General features: G+C 45.8%; 1 protein-coding gene across 1 annotated transcript in view; it reads left to right on the forward strand.

The window, feature by feature from the left end:
• LOC144143206 (venom metalloproteinase BumaMPs1-like) overlaps positions 1-25,851 on the forward strand; it is a 198,650-nt gene that overhangs the window by 152,028 nt on the left and 20,771 nt on the right. Inside the window, exons 7-10 of the mRNA XM_077674996.1 lie at positions 11,463-11,537; positions 11,618-11,754; positions 14,942-14,991; positions 24,915-25,023. Of these exons, the coding sequence (XP_077531122.1) occupies positions 11,463-11,537; positions 11,618-11,754; positions 14,942-14,991; positions 24,915-25,023 (371 nt within the window). The remainder of the gene's footprint in view (positions 1-11,462; positions 11,538-11,617; positions 11,755-14,941; positions 14,992-24,914; positions 25,024-25,851) is intronic.

Consider the following 25,851-nt stretch of genomic DNA (forward strand, 5'->3'; position numbering starts at 1 on the left):
ACGTTTAAAATAACTACAAAACAGTGCTCTGCCACTCGCCCCCCTTTTTCAAAATGTTCCTGCGGCGGATAACCACGGGCAACACAAAAAAATGCTTGCACTACTGGCTTTAATTTTTTTCACCAGTTTTTATATTTTCTCATTAAAGAAAATAAAAGTGTCAGGTCCAAACGTTTACGCCAAATTTGTATTATATGGCTGTGCATTACAAAACCCGCCAGCACCAACGGTAAAATCTCCCAAACAGATCAAAAAGACTTAAGGCAATTAATCGCATTGATAACTGTGTTGGTTTAAATCGGTTGAGTACTTTTGTAAAAAAAGTGCTCAAACTTGAAGGAAACAGGCGTACAAGATATACGACAAGTTTAATCCTGTTTAGGCTGCCAAGTTCCAAATTGCGCTTTTCGAAAAATCTTCGTGCTACGCCAACTGCAGGAATACTCGTATTCACAAAGTTCTTAATGAACGTAAATATAATCCAACAAATATACAACAGCTTACTAGTGGTCTTCTCTTCTAGGAACAAGGATTCTAACATTTTGAAGTTTCTAAGATATGAAGCTCGTGTTTTGTTGTGATGCAACAACCGGTTACATTGGAATAATCGGCCGTGGTTACAGAAGCTTTCAATATTGATGTCATATTCATTTTGAACACTTTCTGCGATTAGAAGCGGACACTTTACATATTTGGTCTTTGAAGGCAATTCCATGAAATCAAATAATGCCAACCATATATATTATTCCATATGTATATGGAATAATATGGAATTTCATAGCCATATATATTATAATATATTAAATTACACTATATTCTATCATATTATAATATATTATAATATATTGCTTTATAAGATATTATATATGTAAAATATTCGCAACCATATATTCACAAAGATTGGGTATGCTAAGAGGATACTGATACATAGCCGGTTGTGAACCAATGTTATGAAGCAATGACCATAATTTCCGGTGATTCCCAAGCAAACAGAAAGTCTCGATGCCGCTCTGGCGATGGCGAGCTTCCGTTCGGCTACTATCGCCAGAACACCAGTATTAAGCTTCTTTCCCTTAACCTTTTGATTCCCAACGTTGCTTAGCAGCAACAACTCAAACAATATTTTTTCTCTCACACTTCGTGTTCATTTCGACAATTCACACCATCTGTTTAGAGACACAGGTTCCCGGACCTTCAAAAATAAAAGTGCTAAACAGGTTTTGCCAAAGAAAAGGGCAGTAGTACATCACTGCTCAAAAGAACTGATGCCCGATCGGCTTAAGCGGTCATGTGCGGCGGCCTTTTTCCTTTCAAAAACTTGTTGAGCACTTTTCATTTTAGAAGGTACTGGAACCTTTGTCAACAGATGGTGTGAATTGTCCAAATTAGTGACGAAGTGCGAGAGAAAAATATTGTTCGAGTTGTTTCTCCTGGGCGACATTGGGCATTAAAGGGTTAACAATAACATATCTTACTGACATGTACAATGACACCATAGCAAAAGTCTGGTTTTCATTCAGTTTAGGCTTCACTATTTCCCTAGTGCAACCGTATTTCAAACCGAAACCAAGGTGATGTTTCTAGAAATGAAAGTGAGATATGACATCACTCGGCTTGTCTTATTGTAAGGAATTCAAACTGTATTGTGCGTAGACGTGATTTTTTATAGGAATAACGGAGAATCAGTCAGTAAATTTATTGTGTTCTACTGTTTACTGTTTCTGGTAGTAACAGTAATTACAGAAATACGTTTTTTTTATATTGTGCAACTTGTGAATTTCATTATTGGAAATGTACGACTTTCGTATATTTTTAACTTTACTTTTTTTTGTCTCGGTATCGTCAGATGTTGTTGCCAAGCACGCATACTTGACTGAAACGTGTCGTCTATTGTGAAATGGAGAGGGTCAGGAGCCGGCTTCCGGCAATCAATGCCTTTAGCTCCTGCCCCATCAGCAGGCATTGTAACACCATCTGCTGAAAAATTCTTATTCTTCTTCTTCTTCTTCTTCGTCTTTTTCTTCTTTTATTACTACGAAACCGAAAATGACGGGACGAGGTGCGTACGGAACAGAACACCTTCAGCAGGCAGCCTCAGCCGTCATATCGTGGCATAGTGACAATGATTGGTCTACTCGGGAGTTCTCTTCTATCACGAATGCATTCGCTGCTTGACAAACAACTATGAACGGTATTCGTCCCTGCTTGTGGGTGCAAATGGGCATACGTTGTAGGAGGAGGAGGAATAACTTTATTTTACGCTGGTTAGGAAAGGGTGTAGTTTGCTTGAGGAGGGGAGGTGCCCCTATTCCAGGGCCCCAGTAGCTCTGGCTGCACTCGTGGCCCGTCGTACCAGCTGTCGCTGATCTTCCGGGTCCGAGCTGAGCAACGCAGCTTTCCACTGCTCAAGGGTTGGGTTGTGTATTCGGGGAATGTTTGGAATGTCGGGGCAGGCCCACGTAATGTGGTAAAGGGAGGCATACTGTGTTGTGCAAGAAGGGCATTTGTTCGAAGGGTGAATTGTAGGATACATGGCGTGGAGTCTTCCTAGGTGCGGGAAGGTGTTTGTTTGTAGTTGACGCCAGAATGTCGCTTCTTCTCTCGTTAAGGATTTGTGCGGAGGAGGAAAGGCTTGTCGGGTGAGTCGCTGGTGCTGTAGAATTGTGTGGTATTGCAGCATTATGGGCTCCGGGTAATTATCCTCCAGTGGCGCCCGGGAGGCATGGGCTCGGGCGACAGCGTTAGCTCGCTGATTGCCACGAAGAGAGTCGTGTCCGGGAGTCCATACTATTGTAACACTTGGGAGGTGTTCTGGCGCCTTACTGGCGAGAATGCGGTGCGCTATAGAAGAGACCCTGCCCCTTGCATAGCTCCGGCAGGCGGCCTGGGAGTCGGTGATGACGCGTACGTGTTTTTGGTCTGACGCGCTGGATACTATGGCCATGGCTATAGCTGCCTCTTCTGCCTCTGTTGGGCTGCTTGTGTTGACGGAGGCCGAAGCTATCTCCTGCAGGTCTGGGTCGATGACGGAAATTGCCATCGAGAGCCGATGCAGATACTTGGCTGCATCCGTGAACCTCGAGTCTGGGTGACTGCCGAATCTGGACTGAATATATTTGGCTCTCGCCGATCTTCTCCCTGTATGATGCTCGGGGTGCATGTTCCGAGGTATTGGTGCCACGTTGAGTTTTTCTCTTAGCTCGAGGCGTAAAGTCTCCGTCTTCGCGGTGTGCCCTCCAGCGTTGGTTGAATATCCCAGACGACGGAGTACATGTCTGCCGGTAGGAGTGAGCGTGAGACGTTCCCGTTGGCTTATAAGGTGTGCTTCGACATGCTCCTCCACTGTGTTGTAGACGCCTAAGGAGAGGAGCTTGCCAGTTGCTGTGGTGGGTGGTAGACCGAGCGCTTGTTTGTAAGCCTTGCGGAGGACGGTATCAAGCTTGTCCTTTTCGTAATTCTTGAGCTGGAGATACGGAGCTGCGTATACGATCCGGCTGATAATTAGGGCTTGAATAAGTCTCATCACGTCTGATTCCTTGAGCCCGTGATGTCTGTTGGTAATTCGGCCAATCATTCGCATTATTTGTGCTGCTGATTGTGTGATTCGTTAGATTGTGTATCCGCTCTCCCCGTTTTGCTGTATATGCAAGCCAAGGATGCGTGCTCGATCGACAATGGGAATCTCTTGTCCGTCCAAACTCAGTCTGATCTGGGGTTTCTCATATGCGAACCCTCGTCGCCGGCGTTTAACTAGAAGTAATTCTGATTTCTCCGGCGCGCATTGGAGCCCACTCGCTTGTGCGTATTGTTGCACTGTGTGTACGGCGCCTTGCAATTTTTCTTCTATCTCCCCATCCGATCCCGTGTTGGTCCAAATCGTTATATCATCGGCATAAATAGCATGATGGATGCCTTCAATGTCGTGCAGTTTCGATGGGAGCTTCATCATGGCTATATTAAATAGGGTTGGAGAAAGTACGGCGCCTTGTGGCGTGCCTTTGTTCGGGGTTCTTATGGTGTTTGTGCGGAGATCTCCGATTCCTATTGTGGCCGTTCGGTTCGTCAGAAAGGATCGGATGAAGTTGTACGTTCGTACGCCACAGTTTGTTTCCATTAGATTTTCGAGGATAGTATGATGGGCTACATTGTCAAAGGCTCCTTTCAGATCTAACGCCAAAATTGCCTTGACGCCGTGTGGAGAGGCCTGCTGGATGACTTCCTCCTTTAGTTGTAGCAGAATGTCTTGTGTTGATAGTTTCGGTCTGAAACCAAACATCGTTTCAGGAAAAAATTCGCGATCTTCCAAGTATGGCTGTAGACGGTTTAGAATTACGTGCTCGAGGAGTTTTCCGAGGCACGACGTGAGAGATATCGGTCTCAAGTTGTCTAGGGTAGGAGGTTTATTCGGCTTCGGGATGAGTACTATGTAAGTATCGTCTTTCAGTCGGAAAATACTGAGATCCTGAGAAGGTTCTGTTATTATCAGTCTTCGGATGTGAGCGTGCATTTCGCTCATTTGTGAGAGTCGCCATGAAGGGTCTCTGATAAATTTTCCGCTTTCTGGCTGAGCTGCAAAATAGATTCAAAAATTATATTTCGCACCTTTTGACACCATACCGATAATAAAAGAATTACTAGGACAGCTATCACGCCTTGTGATGCAGCTATCTCCAAAGCATTATCGGTGATCTTCGAAACTTGTTAATTTATAAATAACAATATGATTTTCTTTCCGCTGTTTTTTTTTCAACGCTACTACACTTGACACAGTTGTGCTCATATTGTCAAGCAAACATGATATTAGCGGGTATAAACTTCGCAACTCGCCTGATTTTTTTCTTTATATTGTTTTGTGAAATTTGCATATGCATGTCCCTGTACATGCCCCCAACCCGAAGCTCTCAGTCCAAGCTCACTGTACCATCATTTGCTCCAGTTTTAGTCAGCTAGACTTTTTGGAGATGTGGTTGTGGTGGCAGTGTGGGATCGTCTCGCCACTCAGAGGCACAATTTTTCTATCCCCTCACATCCTAAATGAATCCAATTTTCGTTTATATTCTATTATTTAACATTCTAGCAGGACCTGTGTTGAAAATGTTTAGGAACTTTTTCTAAATATTCAGCGTAGAGTCACGAAAAGGACAAGGAGCTAGGTACGATGGAAGTCACAATAGAAGAGGTATTTGGAACGATATTAACGCCGTAAAAAATTCCTGCCGAACACGTGCGCGGCCTTGTGACCCCATAAACATTACCTCCTCTATTATTGAAACGTTTTATCAATGCCCGTTTAAAACATACATGAATGATACTGCTCCACTGTAAAACGTGCCATCTGTAGGCGCTATTAGGTGCTGAGGCTAAATGCACGACATCATTCAATCTTAAGTGAATGGCTATTTGAAAACTTTTGGTGTTTGTGAAACTTTACTGAAACTGGTGTTTCTTGGAAGCTGTGTAAACAGTAATTTAAAACGTACTAGCCCACCCCAGACTCACGAAAATAATGAAAATAAATAGGGTTGAATAGTTCTTGAAAAAAAGAATTGCCGCAATGCAGAGTGCTGCTTCAGGTGCCTCTGCCGAAAGCGGCCTGTAACGTACTACTTCACTCAATTTAAGAACAAAATAGCTTAGAACTATAGCCAACTAATTCATTTGTGCTGAAAAAGCCGTTCACAAAAAAACATCTGCACTGGCCGGAATTTCTACTCTGAGCTCCTGTACAAGTTCCGGTAGCATCAAATTAACATCGCCAACATAAAGGCAACCGGATACTTCAGCTTCGTAAATAATGCCGAAAACCCTGCGAGGTTGCTGTGCGACTATTGCCCGTAGTGTAAACATTGTCATGACTATAGCCTTAAATTTTTCACATAGTACACAATGGCAAGAAACGTATGGTAGGAGGCGGAGATTGAGAAAGACGAAGTTATGCTTAAATAAATATCTTCCACCGCAACTGACGCCTAACCTAAGGGAAACTCATTTTTGCGAAAACAAATACACAGTGAATCTCACACCAACATTATAACAATATTCCCGAATAGCGATGTTGAAAATTCTGGTGGTTATTTCGAAGAATTTTTGATTCATGCTGAGAAGAAAGGTATTGTTTTGAGAAATGCATCTTAAACCCCCCCTTTCTGCAGCAGTATTAGTAAACTTCTACCGTCAGGGCAATCAATTCAGAAAACAGAATATGCTTGCAAATTAGTGCACTTGATAAGCTCATCGGTTCTTGACGAAATGTGCAGTGGTGGGGTTTGAGTAAATATAGCGGGTGGCCTGATATGTCAACGCGGCACTAATGACACTAAAAACAGTCTCCAAACAGCAGCCATTATTTGGCGTAGTTTATCATGTGCACATGTTCGTGGAGTTTATTTTTTAAGAATGAAAGGTTTTGCCCTGAGAAACATTTTTTTTTCGGAAATCGCGATTTTGAGCACCGTCTTTTTCACCATCTATTTACATTCTATATTGATGAAACGTTGACGTGTGAACACTGTAGCCGAATAATATTACAAGCTCGTTTACGCCGCATGAACACAGCGCAAATATACCGAAGGTTATACAAACCACAAACTTAGTCAAAACTATGTATTTTAAACAAGATTGAGTAAAACAAGTTTGTACACAATTCTGACGTCGGTGCTTTAGTTTGCGTAGTGCATGTGAAACATAAGTGGCGTTTTCGTCTTTTAAATCAGTAACAAGTGCAGATTTGGCCATGTCCTAGGCAGTACGGTGACGGGAATTTACCAACCACCCATGGTTACCTAAGAGGCAGAGTTATCGGAGAGAAAGCATATGGACTAATACCATCTTGATCTGAGAACTAGCCAGCAACCGACCACATCGTTGTCCCACTCTTCTAATATAGGCTGTTTGAAATCGGGGACGCCCGTGCTTGCACGTCCCTGTGGTTGCTCCATGTTTCCCCAACCGCCATGCCGAAGGACACCGCTGCACCACTGTTTTATTGCTCACCACATCCACATCCCCTCTCCGGAACAAAGCAAATGGCAGAGCAAGTGCAAAGTCGAGCATCGTATTGATATGCAGCACCTGACCGCGTACCAATGATAAGGCGCTAACGAAGGCACAGAGAGAAGATGGGGCGATGTTTGTGCAGCGCAGTCAGCAGCCACCTAGTCCGCATCTTCAGTCGAGGGCCGTTCAGCACGTGTTCCTACAACGAAGGCACTGGTCATGTGTTTTCGATGCAATGCACCTACCACATGTGAGGAATGTAGATTTCGTCATGTGAAAATAAAAACAAATATCAATGAACTCCGAATTTGTGAACGTAGCCTGAGATAGGGTGGTGTCAGTTCTAGAGTAGGTGGCAAAAAAAGGGTAAGGCACGTTTCATTACTGTTCTATTGATTCGGGGTAAGGATATATTTTATAGTGGGGGAAAGACCCCACGTCGACGGGGCTTATACCGATGTTTTCTACTCTACTGATTTCTACTGTTTTCTTCTTAGATATCAATGTTTTCTACTCTAAATTAGTTCCGTTGTTCACGTAGCTGTTCTTCACCATAATCTTTCAAGTCGGTTTCGTAAGGCATAGGCTCCTTAGGCTGGGTGAAACAACCTCATAACCGAAAGCAAGTGTCTGGCAATCGTTTTTGGCAATCCAGACAACCCACCGCCCATGCAGTGTGCTTGCTTTCTGTTCAGCCTACATGTATTATCATTTCAAGCCCTTGCGAAGACGCTCAATTAGCTGGCATTAAATCTCCTGGCAAACTGGTAAAGTTGCAGTCACAGCTATTATGTTCAAGAATCTACGGTATTTTAAACACTTCTGGTAGAGTGTTCCTATTTTATTGCCCTTAGTTTTGCGCCTTTACGACAAAATGTCTTCTATCGACAACACAGCAAAGAAAACATACCTTGCTTGCTGCAACGCCACATTTCGGGCTGCCGTACTGGTTCATCATCACCCCTGTTGTGCTTGCTCCCTTCATAACATTACAAGCCACCTGGTGCTCGCCTGTGCCATTGAGAATGGCGGTGTCACGTTGAGAGAGAGAGAGAGAGAAAGACTTTATTGAATTGTCTTTCGGGGGGATGTGCGCGGGAGCCACTCAGGGCCTGCCCCCTCCTTGACGTTTCCTAAGTCGTCCCCGAGACAACGCCTTCCGGGCGTCTACGAGGTCGACGCGCGGAGGGTCGTCGGATGTGATCCCCCAGACCTCCCGTCGGCGCCTCCCTACGCTTCTGCCCTGCAAGAGCAGCCTCGAGCCGCTGGATTGCCCGGAGTTGAACATAGTGGTCGGACGAGTCCATAGCACTTGTGATATCACCCGGCAAACGCGTTGAGGCGGTTGCCTCCACTGGATTTCGTTCACAGTCACACAGTAGGTGGACCAAAGTCGCGTTAGTTTTCGCGCACACACTGCACAGCACACTTTCGTACACTTCTGGACACACATATTGCGCCAGCACCGGAGTTATCACAGAGTTTGTCTGTAATTGTCTATACAACACTGCTTCAGCCCTGGTGAGCTTGGGGTGTGGGGGCAGCCAAAGCTGTCTGCCGAGGCGGTACCACTGTAGTATTTCGGCGTAAGTCACGAGGGGTTCCTGGTCTGAGTCCTGCTGCCTTTCCGCCTGAGAGATGCGGGGGGGCGGGCGCCGCGCGGTTGGTAAGTTCGCGCGTGGCGGCGTCCGCTGTCTCGTGGCGTTTAGGGTGGCCGCTGCCGTCGGTGCTAGCGTTCATGTGCGCCGGAAACCAACGGATGTGGGTAGCCGGCACCGATTCACTGTTCACTGCACAACACTGCACTACGCGCACTGCACTTGTACACACTTTGTCCTTGGCGAAGTTCGCGATGGCCGAGCGCGAGTCGCTCAGTATTGTTGTGCATTGCGGGTTCGTTAGCGCGAGTGCGATCGCCACTTCTTCCGCCTGCTGAGCAGACGGTACGCGAACACTACACGCACTGTACACTTCTCCGGTGGTGGCTCTCACCGCCACTGTTGCGTAGGTGTCTGGCCTGTCGGGGTATTTGACTGCATCCACGTAGATGACGCCCGTGTCGTTTGCGTGCGTCTCGGTGAGGGCTCGGGCCCTGGCCGCTCGGCGTCCTGGGTTGTAGTCGGGATGGACTTTTGGGGGCAATGGGAGTATCTAGGACACCGCTACTGCCAGTGATAGCTGGACCCGGTGGCGCAAAGTAGGTTAGCTGCCGGCAGCCTCTGAACGAGATTTCTTAATACTAAAAGGTTCTAGGCATTGCACAGCAATTCCGCAAGCTCCAGCAGGCAGTTGGCAGGACAAGAGATATGAAGTAGCTTGCATGATGACATGAAAAGTTTATCTGCGGCAGCCATCTTGGCACGAGCCCGGCTAGACGGCCCAAAACTCTTTGGCCTCTTCAGAGAAGGTTGAGCCACGACACAACTCCTCCGTCACGTTTAGTAAGAACGCCGTGAAAACCGAACGTGGTGAACGTAGTAAAAAAATTGAGCGCGGTGACAAACTTCAATGAGAGGCAGATAGAATAGTGTTGTCACCTGGTCATTGAAGTAAAGTTTTCTGGGCATAGACCAGCTCTGAAACAACGAAACCCGCCTTGCCAACAAAAGAATGGTCGATCGCTCATCTTCAAGTCAGAAAAAAGGGAAATTATTCCGGTATCTTGTCTACTTGCACGTGGTCTTGAATGAGCCCGTTCCTATCCACTAGACTGGAGCGGCCCGATAGGCCCACGGAGTCTCCATTGGCCATCGGGACAGTGATGGTGTGGCGCTGCACAGCCAGGATGGGCTTGTCAATAAAGATGGAGGAAGCGATATCCCCTCTGCAGGTTGAAGCTTTAGCAGCGTTTAGGTGCGAGGAGCATGACCTCTAGCTGGCAACGGGAAACAAGCCTCACAGTCCTACCTCCTCTTTTGCCACACATTGGGGATGGCGCTGCAATGACATACAGGACAACTAGCCTTTGATGTTATTTGTCGTGTTGATGGCGGTGTTTGGGAGGATAATGTCCGGTCTCTTTTATTAAGTTCTTGAAGCACTGTAGCGTTTAAAGCCTGAATATTGCGAATGCCGAAGGAATGGCGGCACTTAAAATGGTTATTACGTATCTGCAATATTATTGTGGGTCTAGGGCATTGTCTTCACGGTTGCAGAGAAATTTAACCCACCTAGTTCGCTGCAGAGCTGAGAAGACTGTTCGAAAGTTGATAACGGCGGCTAATTTGTCAAGATAATGACCATCGTCGACATTGCCCGGCAGCGTTGAACTGGCCGCTAGTATTCAGAGCACTAAGTCTCACTTGCTGGGTTAAGGGTTGGGGTCCCTTCCATGGCTGCAATTCCAGTAGCAGGAAAATTTATCGGTTTCTAATGTTGCTTTTTGTACTCGGCGTAGACATCACCAAAAATACGCTTCAATGCATTTCATGCATGGGTGGGCTCGAAAATTGTATTTCTGTTTTCTCTCCTGCAAGATATTGTTGTGTCGACGCCTCTGATCTTTGCTAAATTTTAAAGCCCTGTGGCCTTCGTTCAAAAATAAATCCAGTTCCCTTGTCAAAGATCTGCGTTACTTTTTGTATGGTAAAACTCTTCCCGGCGGGACAATCCTTGAATACCGTTTTGCCTAGCCTGTCTTACCATAGCAGCAATAGGTTTCCTACTTCCGTATATACACTGTCATTAGGAGTGCTGCTTAGCTATTTGGCGGCAGAGACCTTAAGGAATCATTTTTTGTAATAAAGTTTGACTGCAACCCTCTAGCAGAAACGTTTTGTAGCAGCAGGGACAACTTAGGCTGAGATAAAGGGAAATTCAGTATTAAACGTTCAGGCATTTAAGCTGGCTTGATGGTTATTTTTGTGGACGGGATTATATCGCTAGAAAATTACCGAACGACATTGCGTTTGAAAATGTACGTGTTGCAACACTCTTGTAATAGAGCCCTTCTAATAAATTTTTGTTTTTACTTGAACGTTGACGCGCTTAACGTTTTGCACGCCCCTGTATAAGAAAGGGAACCTCAACTTATGTTCATGAGCAGACATAATCTGCATTTCTTTGTGGTTTTCTCAAGGACTGAGTCAAAATAGTAGTTATTGAAAAGCCTATATAATGAGTATGGTCTAGAGAAACCCGCATTTTGGCGTCAAATTGCATTCTCAGAAATGGTTTTCATTTTTTCTTATTCAGCATATCACATAAGAAGTATAGTTGGTTATTTCGGCGTTTACCTGTAGGGTTTCTTGTTCACGGAAACGTTTTTGCGTCAGTAAACTACACATCATTTTTGTTATATGCGCACTAACATTATTATCTCAAGCGCGTGAGAAATTTGCAATTCACGATGTCAGCACCTCCAGAACAAACGCTTATGTCGCAACAATCCTTATTTTCTTGCAAACCGAAATGGTGACAGAAATAATTGAGAATATTAAGGTAATCTAAAATACCCTTTTTTCAAGTGCAACATGCGCTACAGGAGGCTGAGCCGGCCCCGAATTCAGCTAAGGCTCGTGGGCATCACCATGTTGAGAAAAGTAGGTAAATTTATTTGCATTATTGCGCATCACAAGTAAGCACCTAAATAGCAAAATTGATAGTGTTGCTATTCCTCTAGGATATGCCCTTCATGATTCGACCACAAGGGTACCGGCAAGGTTACATTTTTGACGAGCAGACCCTCGATGCTTTCTACAAATATTACCTTCAGAAGGAAGAGCACAAAAACTCAGACCTGATGTTTTTGATTACAGGGTAAGTTTTGAGGCGTCTTTTACAGTCTAGACAATAGCAACGCGTGCTGTAAGTATACAGAGACCATTGCGGTATGCGAAATTGTATTAAGGCAAAGCTTTCTACGTCTACCAGCGAATGGTTCCTTCGTTGGCGTACGCTTCCAACGTGGTCAGGGAGGGCAGAGGATTGGGCGGTTTTCACTCTCGGAGCGCAGCGAAGATGGCGCGGCGAATAGTTACCCAGCGTCCTTAGCGCACAGGTGTCCGCCCACACCGGCTGGCGTGTCGGCGGGACGGCTTTCTCGTCTGCCTTAGGAACGCTTGGTTTGGACCTCTTTTGGGACAGCTTTACGTTCATTGCGCTCTTCCTTCGCACGGCTTGATTAACTTGTTCAACAGCACCTCCTGGGTAACAAACCCGACGGAATTAAGTGGTCGTAAGACAAAGATACGTTAACGATTGGTTCGCGGGGTGGAAGCAAAATGTGGAGACCACATAAAAACATCTGGCCGCTCTAGAAACGCTACCTTTTCCGTACTGCTTTTCAGGAATGAGATACGCTTTCTAAATTGCTAAATCGCAATTCGGTTGTGTTTTAAAGGGACACTGAAGTGATTTGTAAACATTGCGGGATTACTAGCGCAAATTGTAGTCCGGAGACAATAAGCTTTATTTCGACCACTCTGACAACGTTTACGCGAATTTATTTAGTAGAAAAATCAATTCAAAAATGCTGTCCTCATCTCTGCACCCTCACCCTTTTTTGTGGCGTTTTCGTGTGACGTCGCAGGAGATGAGCTGGACGGTTCGCAGACTGCACGGTTCGCCGACCTTCCGCGACCGAGTAAGTCGGCCCGACGCATCGCCCGACGTTTAGTCCGTCGGCCGCCGACGGGTCGTCGTAATTCGCTCGATCAGTTGACACTAAGCCACAACACGTTTTTGAATGGAAGAATGTGCCTTTTCTTACTTTGTTAGTTTGTACTCTGTATCAAGCTGCGAGTTCAGGTCCCTCCACACAAGCGCTGGACAAGTGCACATGCGAGGCTTCGCTCACTTTATGCTAGTAGGAAAATCTAAAGCAACTTCAGGGCGGGAGAAGAGTCAGCGAAGTCAATATAGGTACTACGGAAATAAAATCAACCAAAACTTTTACCCTACAGCGCAAAACCAGAGAGCCGGAAGCACTTTTTTCGCTGGGTGAACAAGCACAGCGGTCAGCAGCACGACCACACATCTGCTAACGCTTTTCCATCTAAGCCATGCAATTGCTAGACGGGAGATATTGTGGAAGTTTGGGGGACGCTTACTTCACGAGCGCTATACAACAAATAGTCACCTAAAGTACTCAAAATGCTAACACTAAATAAAAGTGTAAACTGGTTGCAGAATATATATTGTATATCCCACTTCAGTAAGGCTCGCTCGTGGTGAAGTTGTCTAAGGCGCAAGAATTTTCGTTTCGCAAGTTGCAAGTTCGAATCCCCTAGGGTGCATGCTTTTTTCTGTAAGTTGATTTTTTCGTTTGAGGCTGATGTTTTCTAACCTGAGTTCACCATTTTTGGGCCGTAACGTTCACTGCTCCACGAGTGAGTTCGCGGAACGCGCGCAGACTGACACTGACGCGCTAGCCAGTTCTCGTTGGCGTCCTGTTGCCACAAGCACCGACTGCGTGCCGGCAATGGGCACAGGCCAGAATCAGCAGACCCTTGGCCAGGTGCGAACACGCTTTTTACAATACGGGAATGAGTAGGTCAAGCTCCGAATATGCGGGAAAAGCGCATGGCATTTGAGCGTCTGCGGTGACGCGGAGGGCGTTCGTGTTGTTCTCGGCTCGTAGGCCTCGGCTAGTGATTTCTACGATGCCAAGCCGTCCTGGGAGGCCTATCTTAGGCATATTACAGCCGACAACAAGGCAGAAGCGGGGTGTGACAATTACTGAGATATCTAGAATGCCCAGCCAACGATGCCGTCGGATGTCAAGCATGTTGTTTTACAGAACCGAAACCGAAACTTGTTTGAATTCTAACCTTGCACATCGTCCAATCATGGTGCCCCTTCCTCCCGACGTCACAGCCTTTAGTTGGTGCGGCCGCCACAGGCTGCGCGTGGTAGTTTTAAATGCAGAGGATTTTAGTAACTCACGATGTCACCCGCGTTGACGTCCGTAGTCGTAGTCCGCACCCCTCCCCCTACACTATATAAAAAAAATACTATCCGGCGCCTGGTTTCGATCCCTCGTCCCTGCGGGCGGAACGCAATGTACATGGTGCTCTACCCACTGCGCCACAAAGCCGACACAGAATGGTAGGCTACGAACGCGCCTTATATCCTTGACTCATTCAAACTACGTCAAGAAGCTGCTGATACAACGCATTCATTACCACCAACTCTCCAACACTAAACGTTAACGCAATACACCCACCCCCTATGCGACGCATTTACTCGAGTCCCCCTCGCGGGGAGATGCGCCCAATTTTTTTTCTTCTTTCGCGCTTCGTAAAATAATTACCTACTTATCAACCAGATAAACAATTAAAAGTGGTAATTTGAGCCAGTCTACTCAGTGCAAGCAAAACCGGGAGCTTGAAAATTCATTTCAGTGTCCCTTTAATCGGTATTACAAACTGCGAAAGGAGCAGCTGGTTTTGATAACTATCGATTATAAAAGTTCCGTCAGCTTTCTCGCAATTCTCGCGCTAACTAAACTATCTATTTTGAATAGCTATGAATGGGAATCACTAAGTTGACATGCAGAATTATTTCGATGTCTGCGCTTGTTTCGCGCGGTGGTGTAGCCCCGAGCTAGCACATCAGGATGGCTAGGCTCCGTTGTCTCACCCATCAAAAGACGCTCTGTCCGTTTTCTCTCTGCCCGCGCCCCATAGGGCTACAGCGGCGGCATCCGCCGCCCTAGTTAGGACGCCGCGCCCGTGAATTCCAGGTAACGGCTTGCAGAATCTCTAGTTTCACTCTTTGTAGAGCCACATGTGTGAATTCAAGTATCGTCGCATGAGCAATTGTTGTGGCGTCGTTTAAACATTTGCTTTCCAAGCACCTTCCCAGCGTAGGTTCGGGCCGATGTATCTTTCAGAGTTTTATGTTTTATGCCTTTGCCTGTTTCCCACGTTACACTATGTGTACAGCCTGTAGAATATAGCCGGTTATCGCATGGTTGAAGTAAGAACCTGTCGCTTTATTTCAGGGAAGAAATTATATTTGAAGATAATGGTGTACTCCAGACATGGACAGCAGGTAAGATACTTTTGGGAATGTTTTGTGCTTCATCCAGCATTATATGCCATTTAACCAAGAAAGGTGCTTACCTGAAATTATTTTCTATTCTATGACTATAGTTCGGAACCTGATAACTCAATTTCTTTGCTCATCCGGAAGTTCAAACATCATCAACCTCTTGTAGGCGTTTGAAACTTTCGGCATCCTTCAAAAATATTTCAGAAATTACGTTCCGTATTTCTTTGTATGCTTCTAAGTAACTTGTATCGTAAGCATTAAGGTATGATGGAAACATAAACAAAACCTCAACTTCGTACTGTAGATTGTTAGGCCATGACTTAACTAAAGCTACGGTAAGCGTGCTTCCAACTGCAACCCTTCTCAATTTTTCCATCCTTACCATCGAATGCGGGTGACAGTCTTGTGCCTGAGTATTCGACGTCGCGTTCGCAGTGGCGCTTCGCATTTTAAGGTGCGTACTGGCGACCACATTCGGTATAGTAATGCCGCGCAGACAACAATACACCCTGCCTTGGTGCGGCCCATGTTGTGACGGGCCATTAACAGGCTGGGTGAGTTTCCCGTTTTAGTTGGTCTACGCAGAGTTGAGATGAAACGAGGCACCCACACGAACGGGTATCAACAGATAACAGTAAATATAATCAATACGGGTTCAAACGGTGCCGCTCTCCCTCACCTGTCTCGAGGACGGGGTAGCGACGGCGCTCGTACGGCTTTTGGCCAGGTAGAAGCGTGTCAGGCCGGTGGCTGGTTCAGGTCCATGGAGGCGAAATCCTTCGCTCTCGCGCCGAGGTGCACAGCAGGCGCACGTTCATCGCTGGGCCGGGGGGTCGCGCTCTCGAGCCGAGGAGCGCGTACTCAGCTGAGATTTGAAGGTGATATCGGAGTGCCGCTGTGGGTCCGCTGGTTCGTGTTGGCGGAAGGTGCACGAAGCGGCGTTTTTGCCCGTAGCAGCGTTCTCGCGCCGGAATGCGGAAGCGTGCTATCGGATTTCTCCTACGGCGTCTGTCTCCGGCGGACTCACTGGGGGTCGGGTGGAGAAGGGGACCCCTGCGGGTGCTTCAAAGTCGGCTTGGGCGCGTCCACGCGAAAGACGGCATTGTACCACGTGGAATGGCAGGAACACTGGCACTGGTAGCAACGACTGTACATCACAATGTAGTCTCAAGGAAACAAGGTGATGCGGAGTGAGTGGGCCCATACACCACACATAAAAGCTATACCCACCCTACATCAACGTATTGTCACTCCCCTATGTAGAATTTGAACCTCTTCTTTGGATAGAAAACTGGAAAGAATGGAGAGTACGTTCAGGTTAAAAAAATATTACCTATTTGCTCATTTGCTTTGTTTGAATAGCCGTCTCCACACACAAAGACAGACCTTGAGGTGCGAGGAACTTCGATACAGGGAAACTAAATTTATCAAATGCTTGAAGAAAACCACACAGCGGAACTGCAACAGACGTTTTTACATGACGCTAGGGTTGAGTTCAATGTGCCCAGTTTGCGCGACATACAGAATACCGCTGCCGGAGCAATGCGGAGCGCGTGCGAGCTGGGTGCACAACGTTATCTTGTTTTTTTTGAGAACCGAGGATGAGCGCGTCTAATGTCCCACAATACTCATAGCTCTCTAGTGTACCCACAAACGTCACCTGATTGAACCTCCGTAAGCTACATCACAAGAATTGTGTTACTTATATGACTTCAAGCCCCAGCAGTCGGCATACATAATGAAGAGAAGCTCCTGCAAATACAATTCGTACATGGCAGATATCAGTAGATGAAACGAACAAATTTTGCCGGAGTCATCTATGACAACGTAAACTACCAAAAAAGGGGTATAACCGAAAATGAACATGAGCAAATGGGACACGGGTCTACGGGTTATTTGCGGAAGATAATAGGGTGTAGCGGCAGAATATCAAGATCCGACTATGAAATAATGACCCTTTAAAAAATCTACGGCAAACATAACAGCATGCAAACAACTTAAGGCCTAGAGCACTCCCCGCGATGGCTTGATTGGCGTACAATAAATATCTGTATGGTGTATTGAAGGAGAGATGAGATTTTTGCTGCAGAAAGAGCATGCATTGGTGAGTAGCACTCATTCATTGCCAGCGACAGAGGTGATGCGGAAGGCGTTTTACATGACTTCTCTGTGTCCTGAGAGAAGCAGTCCTTCAAGGCAAAGAGTTTCATACTAAAACCTAGAGGGCGCAGTGGCACTGCAGTCATTCAAGCATCATGAATTGATTGTGCGACGAGATCTGGGGTTTTCTAACTTCCTTTAACTTTAGGCGTTTTCACAGCTACTAGCTTTCCAAATTTTCTGCGCTGTCAGTTTTGTTTGGCCACAATTGCTGTTTCGGGTTTTGAAATTACGTCGGTCAGTTTCTGTTTTTGATATTGCTGTTAGCGCCCGATCCCAGTGGATGCAATGAGCAGATACCACTCGGTTGGAAAAAAATTGATGCTACAATAACTGGCCTCACAATCAACCTCGATTGCGACACCTGTCAGGTACTGCGACATTTCTCAAAATTAACGAGAACTCACGTTTCCGCAGCAGAGAAAGAGTGCGAGCCCGATGCTCCATTCTAATCCCATTCATGATGGCGCTGCGAGGACAACACCCAGGCTGTAGTAGCTACGCCAAATAAACATATTTTGCCAGCAGTATTATGTGTGTACAACCATCGAATTTATAATAATATCGCGGAAGTGTCCACTGGTGGTTGGTCAGCACAATATCACGGAAGTAAGCACCGAAGCAACTAGGGTAGGTCGCACGCACAGAAACATCCCGCTAGTGCAACTGCCGTCTGTTAGGCCGTTGCGCAATCACAACACAGCATCGTTACACTGATATTGACGTTCATACATTCTTTTGCGTGATCAAGGCGTACGAAAATTTGCTCTCATCGTCTGTGATCATGTAAACTTATTAAATACTCTCAGTGTCTCAGGTATGCTGTTCTAGTGTATTGGTAACAAAAATGTAGAGAAACTAATGCGATGTGATATACTACAGTGGGATTTTGTTGCTCCCTGCCAGACAGCGAGACTATACATATGCAACAGCAGAATGGCTTTACCTCTCAAAACCGAACTTAGCAATGATTGCTTGGTGGCGTGACAGCATTCTGAGCCATAAACTATAATTTACATAAGTATGTCCTGATGAACGCAGAAGAATAGAAAGTTGGGCTAGTTTGTTCATAATGACCATATCGAACAGGCAGTGCAAGAAGGACGGGACAGAACAAGAATTAACGACGACACAGCACTGAACTCTCAACCGAATTTTATTAGAAAAAATACACAGACATACAAACACACACATAAATAAATAAATAAATAAATATATATATATATATATATATATATATATATATATATATATATATATATATATATATATATATATATATATATATATATATATATATATATATATATATATATATATATATATATATATATATTGTAATGAACAATTGGAGCAGGGAACGGTATGTGCGGAACCATGGCCAATCTACGCGCGGGTATGTGCTGCGGACCTGCAACGGTCATCATCAGTGCCTGTCTGTGCGTCTTGCAAGGTTATCTCAGGCTTCGCCGTTTTTGAAGAGACTGCTCTTCCTCGCCTCTCGCTTGGACAACTGATCGAATTAAACACCATTGGAAATGGTGGAGGTGCGGTTTCAACGTCAACCAGCACGAATCCTGGAGCTTCGAAGCCGCAGGCTCCCAATGCCCACTACCCCCGTTGACGCTGTTGATCAACAAGCACCAGCGATGCCACAGATCGTCTGCGCTGGTTCCATCCGTCAGCGCGATCCCCCATTCTTCAATGGCGAGGGCGATCATGATGCTGAGGATTGGCTGTCGACATACGAGCGGGTGAGTGCTCACAACAAGTGGGATGATCCCGCCAAGTTAAGCAACGTCGAGTTCTATTTCACTCAATTGGCTCAGACGTGGTTTTTGAACAACGCACGTGACTTCAAAATATGGGGCGATTTTAAGACCCGCTTCCTTCAAGCATTTGGCAGCCCGGCCGTACGCAGACTACAAGCAGAACAACGCCTACGCGGAAGAGCGCAGACGCAGGGGGAGAATTTCATCAGCTACATCGAAGACGTTGTAGATCTTTGCAGGCGCGTCGACGTGACCATGTCTGAAGCAGATAGGGTGAAGCATATTTTAAAAGGCATCGATGATGATGCGTTCACTATGTTGCTTGCCAAGGACCCGAAGACCGTGACGGAGGTCGTGAGCCTCTGCCAAAGCTTTGATGAGCTGCGCAGGCAACGAGTGCTGTTCCGGCGATCTCTGGGGACAAATGCAGAACTCTCCGCTTTGACTTTCAATTCCGAGTACTCTTCACTTGAGACGAAGATAAAGGACTTCGTCCGCGAGGAAGTAGCACGCCAACTATCGATTGTGCCGTTCGTTCAAGAGCCACGCCAGCGGACGGAGGCACCGCCTTCATGCCTTCCTTCGTCTCTTCAGCGCACCATCCGGGAACAGGTCACCGAGGCCCTGCCAACTAATCGCCAAGTGGTAGCAGCTCCTGCTCCCCTTACTGTTCCCCAGGTAGCTACTGTTGCTCTTCCCCTGGCTTCACCGGCTGCATTAACCGGTCCCCTGACGTATGCTGAATGTGTCACACAGCCACCCCGACCGTTTACCCATTCGTTCGAACCAACCATCCCAGTGACTGTGCCGTCCAGCTATCAGCAAGTCTCCCAATTTCGACGTCCAGTGCAAGTGGTCGCGCAGCAATCCAATCCGTGGCGCACGGCGGACAATCGCCCTATATGCTACTCTTGTGGATACGCCGGACATGTCGCCCGTTACTGCCGCCGTGTGGTGCCGCATCCTGAGGTTTTCAACACTCCAGGATACACGCCTAGGCACGTTCAGCATCGCGTGTCCTCGAGGCCTTCCCCAACATCATTTGAGCCCGACCAGCCGACGTTCACCAGTCGCCGATCGCCTTCTCCCCGCCGCCGCTCCCTGTCGCCTATGCGCCGTCAGCCTGCTCCTCCGGAAGTGGGAAACTAATACCCGCAGTTCCAGAGGCACGAACTGCGTACTCAGCGAAAATTCAAAGTCCTCGTGCCTATACACCGAACGTTATAGATGTAGTTGTTGAAGGAGTCCCTGCTCTCGCTCTAGTCGACACCGGTGCCGCCATATCTGTTATAAGTGCTACACTCTGCCGCTCGCTGAAAAAAGTAATGACGCCGCTTTCTGGACTTTCGCTTCGGACTGCGAGTGCAGCACACGTGTCCCCGATAGCAGCCTGTACTGCTCGAGTGAGTATTCAAGGCACCTGCTATCCCATTGAATTTGTTGTCTTATCTTCGTGCTCCCATGATGTCATCCTTGGCTGGGATTTCCTCTCATGTCATCACGCTGTTATCGACTGTGCCCGAGCTGAATTGGAAATTTTTCCACAGTGTGACGTCTCTGGTGACACAAAACTCGTACTTTCCGAAGACGTCGATATTCCGCCGCGAAGTTCAGTGTTAGTGGCTCTTTCTTGTGGTACCCTGCCGGATGGCCCTGTTCTATTTACGCCATCCGACCTTTTTGTTCGCCGAAAGCATTTATTTCTTCCGTTCGCCGTCCTTACGCTGCGTGCTGAACACACCACGATGTTTATTACCAACCTCACAGACAACCCTGTCAGTCTGCTTCGCAGCGAGTCGATTGGCCAAATTGAACCTACTTCCTCCATTCTCAGCTTCGACATTTGCAATGACGCGCAATGACATTTGCAATGAGTGGGTTTGGTCCCCACTCTGGGCGCGTATTTTTCTTTCTTTCTCACGTAATTATTAAAAAAATTAATGTAACGTCCGTAATGGTAAAAAAATGTCTAACCATTCCCCTATGCCTTCTTTGACGTTGTAGACTGCCGGCATTTCTTTCTGTATTTCCTAACGAGCCCCTCATTTTCCTAACCCTATTATCATTCGAAAGCTTAGCGAGGGCCTCGGTTCTGGCAGCCTTCATGCCACAGTAGCATAAGAGGGTTTCCCGCCAGTTACCCGCTTATGACAGGCTGTAGACATTCGGGTCACACCCCGGGGGTTGAAAAGAAGGTCCCCTTCTCCCCGTGTAATCTGAGTGGCGCTGGCTACCACCCTCAAGCGCCAGGTACAGTTGTAGTAAATATAAAAACCCCAGAAAGTGAAGAAGAACACAGTCGCCCAGATAGCCGAATTGGTAAGGCATTCGAGATCTAATCGAAAGGCGTGGGTTCGGTCCCCACTCTGGGCGCGTATTTTTTTTCCTTTCTCACGTAATTATTTTTAAAAAAATAACGCAAACGTTCCTTAAGGTAAAAAATTGTCTAACCATTCCCTTATGCCTTCTTTGACGTTGTAGACTGCCAGCATTTCTTTCTGTATTTCCAAATGAGCCCCTCATTTTCTTTCCTCTATATATATATATATGTATATATAGTATAAGTAAAGAGTCGGATACACAGCAAGAACAATAACAAACAAGGTTTACTTACGTAGCGGCAACGGGACGTGCCTTCATCAGAGTAAAGTTACATGATTTTGCTGTCGCAAACATTTGGAACACATTTCTTTTAAAGGTTTGCAGAAAACTGTGAGAAGGGGCGGAAAATGTTTCGCAAATGGAGAGTATGCATACAGTCGGGCTACGCCTATGTTACAACAACAACAAACCAAAAGAAAAAAAAGGGGGAGGGGGAGCGAAAGAGAGAAAGGGGTCGTGTTAACAAAGCAGCGTTTCAGGTTGCACCATGACGGGTCAACGTATGCCGCGTGGGCTGCAAGTTCAGACAATGCGGGAAACTGGACAACCGCGGTTTCAAAAGAAAGGGAAGAGTATACAGTAAGGTATTGAGTGGCTGGGGAGATTGGTTGGGGCGGAAGCGAAGATGGGTGTGCCCCCCGCGGATGAAGAGAATAGATACGGGGCAAAAAAGAGCATTTCACAGAAGCTAGCAACTGAACAGGAAATAGGTAGGGGCACAAAAGGTTAAACATGAATAGATCACAAAGAGTTAAACATTCTTAAGTAGTGGTTGGAACGAGGCCTCCTTCCACAGGACAAATGGCATTGTTGAGCCGCATTAGGCTAATAAAGCTGCTGTATTAGGAGAGTTTCTGCGAATGCTGATGGGAAGCTCAAGGGTAGGAATAATGAACATAGTTATAAAAATTATGAAACCGCCAATTTTAATCGAGGGATAAGTACGTTAGTTTTCCGTAACTTTCATTAATCTCAAGTGTTGGTGACCCAAACTTAGAAATGAGATAAGATTCCCGAACCTCGAGGTCGTGGTGCGTTTTGAAGGCGGATTCTAAAATCGTTGCTTTAAGATGTTCAAATGCATGCCCGGGACTGTTCACATGTCTTGACAGGGGCAAATAAGGGTAGCTTTTTTGCATGAGAGCGGTGATTATTGAACCGTATTCGGAAGGGCGTTTCAGTTTGGCCTATATATTGTTGCCTACAAACAGTGCACTCTAGAAGATATACGGCATTAGCTGAGTCACAGTTAAAGTTACCTTTTATTTTTACGTAGTAGTCTGAAGCCATGCTGGTAGCGCGCTGTGTAGTGGTCATGTGTGGGCATACTTTACATCTCGGTTTATTGCAGGGCATGCAGCCAGTAGTCGCCGGTCGGTTGATACGAGAGTTAGTAAGAAAGTCACCTAAATTCCTATTACGCCGGTAGACAACGCGTGGTGGTTCGGGGAATATGCTTTTTAAGCGGTCACTTTGCATTAGGATATTGTGATGTTTTTTTAGCACGGTTGACACTCCTGGATCGGAGGATGAGTGGGTTAAAACTAAGTTAGCTGGCGGGTTCCCGTTCGGGGCTTTTTTCTTACAGATTACGTTACGGTGTAATTGGTTGGCTCGCACAATAGCGTCGTCGATAACTTTTTCCGGGTATTTTTTATTCAGGTGGGCGGTCTTGAGTTCTCGACAGTTTGAGTCAAAGTCGGCTTGGTTTGAGCAAATTCTCCTAATTCAGTGGGCTTGACTGTAAGGTATTGCTGTCTTGCAGTGTCTGACATGGCTACTTCGGAAGTGCAAATACTGCCGCGTGTCTGTCGGTTTTCTATACAGTTTAGTTTGAAGCCGACCTTAGAAGGTAGTAACGGTGACGTCCAGAAAGTTTACACTGTGTTACGAATAGGAATGAGCAAGGGAAATACTAGGATGGGCTAGGTTAAATGCCTCAATGAATGTGAGGAGCTCCGCCTCACCGTGTTGCCAGATCATGAATATGTCATCAATATAGTACCTTTTATAATACATTGGCTTTAAATTTTGGGTGTCAAGAAAGTTTGATTCGAGGTGAGCCATAAGGATATTGGCGTAGTTAGGTCCGATTCGAGTTCCCATTGACGTTCCGCTGACTTGCACGTAATGAACTCCGTCGAACTCAAAATTGTTAAGTTCAAGAATAAGCCTAAGGAAGGTTTGGAGAGCAGAAGAATCGATAGGTTTGTCGCACGATGACTGCTCATACGCAAGGGATACAGCGGCGATGCCATATTCATGGGGGATGTATCTGCCCGATCAAACATGGTTTCAGTGGATTCAAATGGGCTGCGAGGACGTGCCAGAGCTTAGTCCCAGATGGTACCAATCTGCACATTCCACTTCATGTACTGAACCGCCATTGACTACAGCTATCGCGTTCATGATTGCCGTGTAAGTGCGTCATTCACATAAATTATTGGAGTGCGAAAGAGAAATACTGGGATTTATTATTGTAACGGTTTTATTTAAATAGCTTATAAGAATAATAATAAAAATAATGTTCTTCACGCAATTTTTCTTGATTATTTGTATTGTGCACCACCGCACTGGCTGCTTTTCTGCTGGAAGCAAAAAGCGAAACGCCCGGGTATTCGCATTTATGGGCCTGTTAAACGTCTCCATGCGATGAAAATAATCCAGAGCACTCCAATACAGCGCGCCTTATAGCAGAAATGTAGCATTGGCGTGCAAACTGCAAATTACAAATGTTGCCCAGCGAACCTTTGGCAATTTGGACGTAACTTTTATAAGGTTTTTCAAACTTTTTTGTAATGAAACATTAAACCTAACTCCTGTTGTCTCGAGGCAGCTGGTGTTAAATTTTAATGTTAAATAGGTTTATAGTAATGTAAGCCTCATATACCGCAATACTAGAAAACAGCATCCATAAACATAATTTTCTGAACTAAGACATTGGAGCGAAATAAAGGTACAAAACTTTACTCAAAATGCAGCTGGTTTCGCACAGTTATGTTTAGGTCTGCAATATTATCAATTGTAGTAGTGCAGAAAGCCTGCTAACAAGTAAGCTAGAAAATACCTGCGTATAACACGTTGTTTTTTTTTTTTTTGCTAATTAGTGGGTGCACTTGATGCAGTGGGGAAGATCTCAAAGCCAAGCTCTATGGCGCACTCCAAATCTGTAGCATCACAATAATTTACAGAACATCTGAATAGCCCGCTTTTTATTAGGAGTTGAGTAGGTATGTAATCGCAGCTTCTCCTCTAACCCGTAGATGCCAACTATGAAATAGATGGGAACTCGTACATTACCAAAATAAACTCTCTACGTTTAGCTCCAGGACTCTTTGTAAAGCATTTAGATTAAATGGCACCCAAACCCATAAATGTCCACCGATTGAGGCACATGAACATTTTGGGGTATTCGTGTCCAACATGAGCCTATATTTCTGCGTTCTAGTCTCACTGCGCGAGAAACGAACCGAAATCATTCGTGACATACACTGCCTAAAACTTTACACATGTCTGATTTCCCCGTGGTATTTATGTGGTATAGGCCATCATTTTCTCTTTGTTTTTACTGCACTCTTTCAATAACTGGAACATGTCTGCTTTTGTTAGGCTACACTTACGTTGGAGGTATGTGTCAAGATCAACGAGCCGGGATGTCTGAGGACCTCCCAACCGGCTATTATGGCGTCTACGTCGCCACTCATGAAATAGCGCACTCGTGAGTACCAAATTTATTTATATTTGTACAGAACAGATCATTTTTAAAAACTTTAATCACAGATTCAACAGTCGCGAAAGCACATACTTAATTTATCGTGCGCTTAAAAACTTACAAGCGGTAATTGAAATGGGTGTGTTAATAAAGGATATTATGAACAGCCCTAATACCTACTCCTATCACCTTATTCATCGTTTAGGAAAATCTTACCTTCGTGGACAGAAACGTGTGGCCTTAACTGTGTGAAGAGTATGAAAAAAAAATTTTGCAGTTTCAGTAATATCCAGAAAACGTAAGTAACGATCAACAACCTCGGGACAGCACAGCGGTTTGAGACAGGTGGCGATGCAGTGGAAGTGGTAAAGCGAATATATCTACTTAGGCCAAGTTGTGACCCTGGATACCAACCATGAGGCCGAGATAATTAGAAGGATAACAATGGGGTGGAGTGCGTACGGCAGACATTCCAAGATAATGAAATGCAGCCTTCCATTGTCCCTTAAGAAGAAATTTTATGGCAGCTGCATCTTACCCGTACTCACCTAGGGGGCAGAAACCTGGAGGCTCACTAAGAGGGTTCAACTTAAATTGAGAACAACTCAGCGAGCAATGAAACTGAAGATGATAGGCGTAACATCAAGGGACAAGAAGAGAGCGGAGTGGGTCAGGGAACAAACGCGGGTTTAAGGACATATTAGTAGAAATTAAGAAACAGGAATGGACGTGGGCAGGGCTTGTAATGCGAATGCAAGATAACCGTTGGTCATTAAGGGTAACAGAGTTGATCCCTAGAGAAGGGAAGCGTGGCAGGGGGCGGCCGTAAGTTAG

The sequence above is a fragment of the Haemaphysalis longicornis genome, unplaced genomic scaffold (genome assembly GCF_048455015.1).
Source record: "Haemaphysalis longicornis isolate Haplotype H1 unplaced genomic scaffold, Haemaphysalis longicornis Haplotype H1 scaffold_6, whole genome shotgun sequence".
In the NCBI taxonomy this organism is placed as follows: Eukaryota; Metazoa; Arthropoda; class Arachnida; order Ixodida; family Ixodidae; genus Haemaphysalis; species Haemaphysalis longicornis.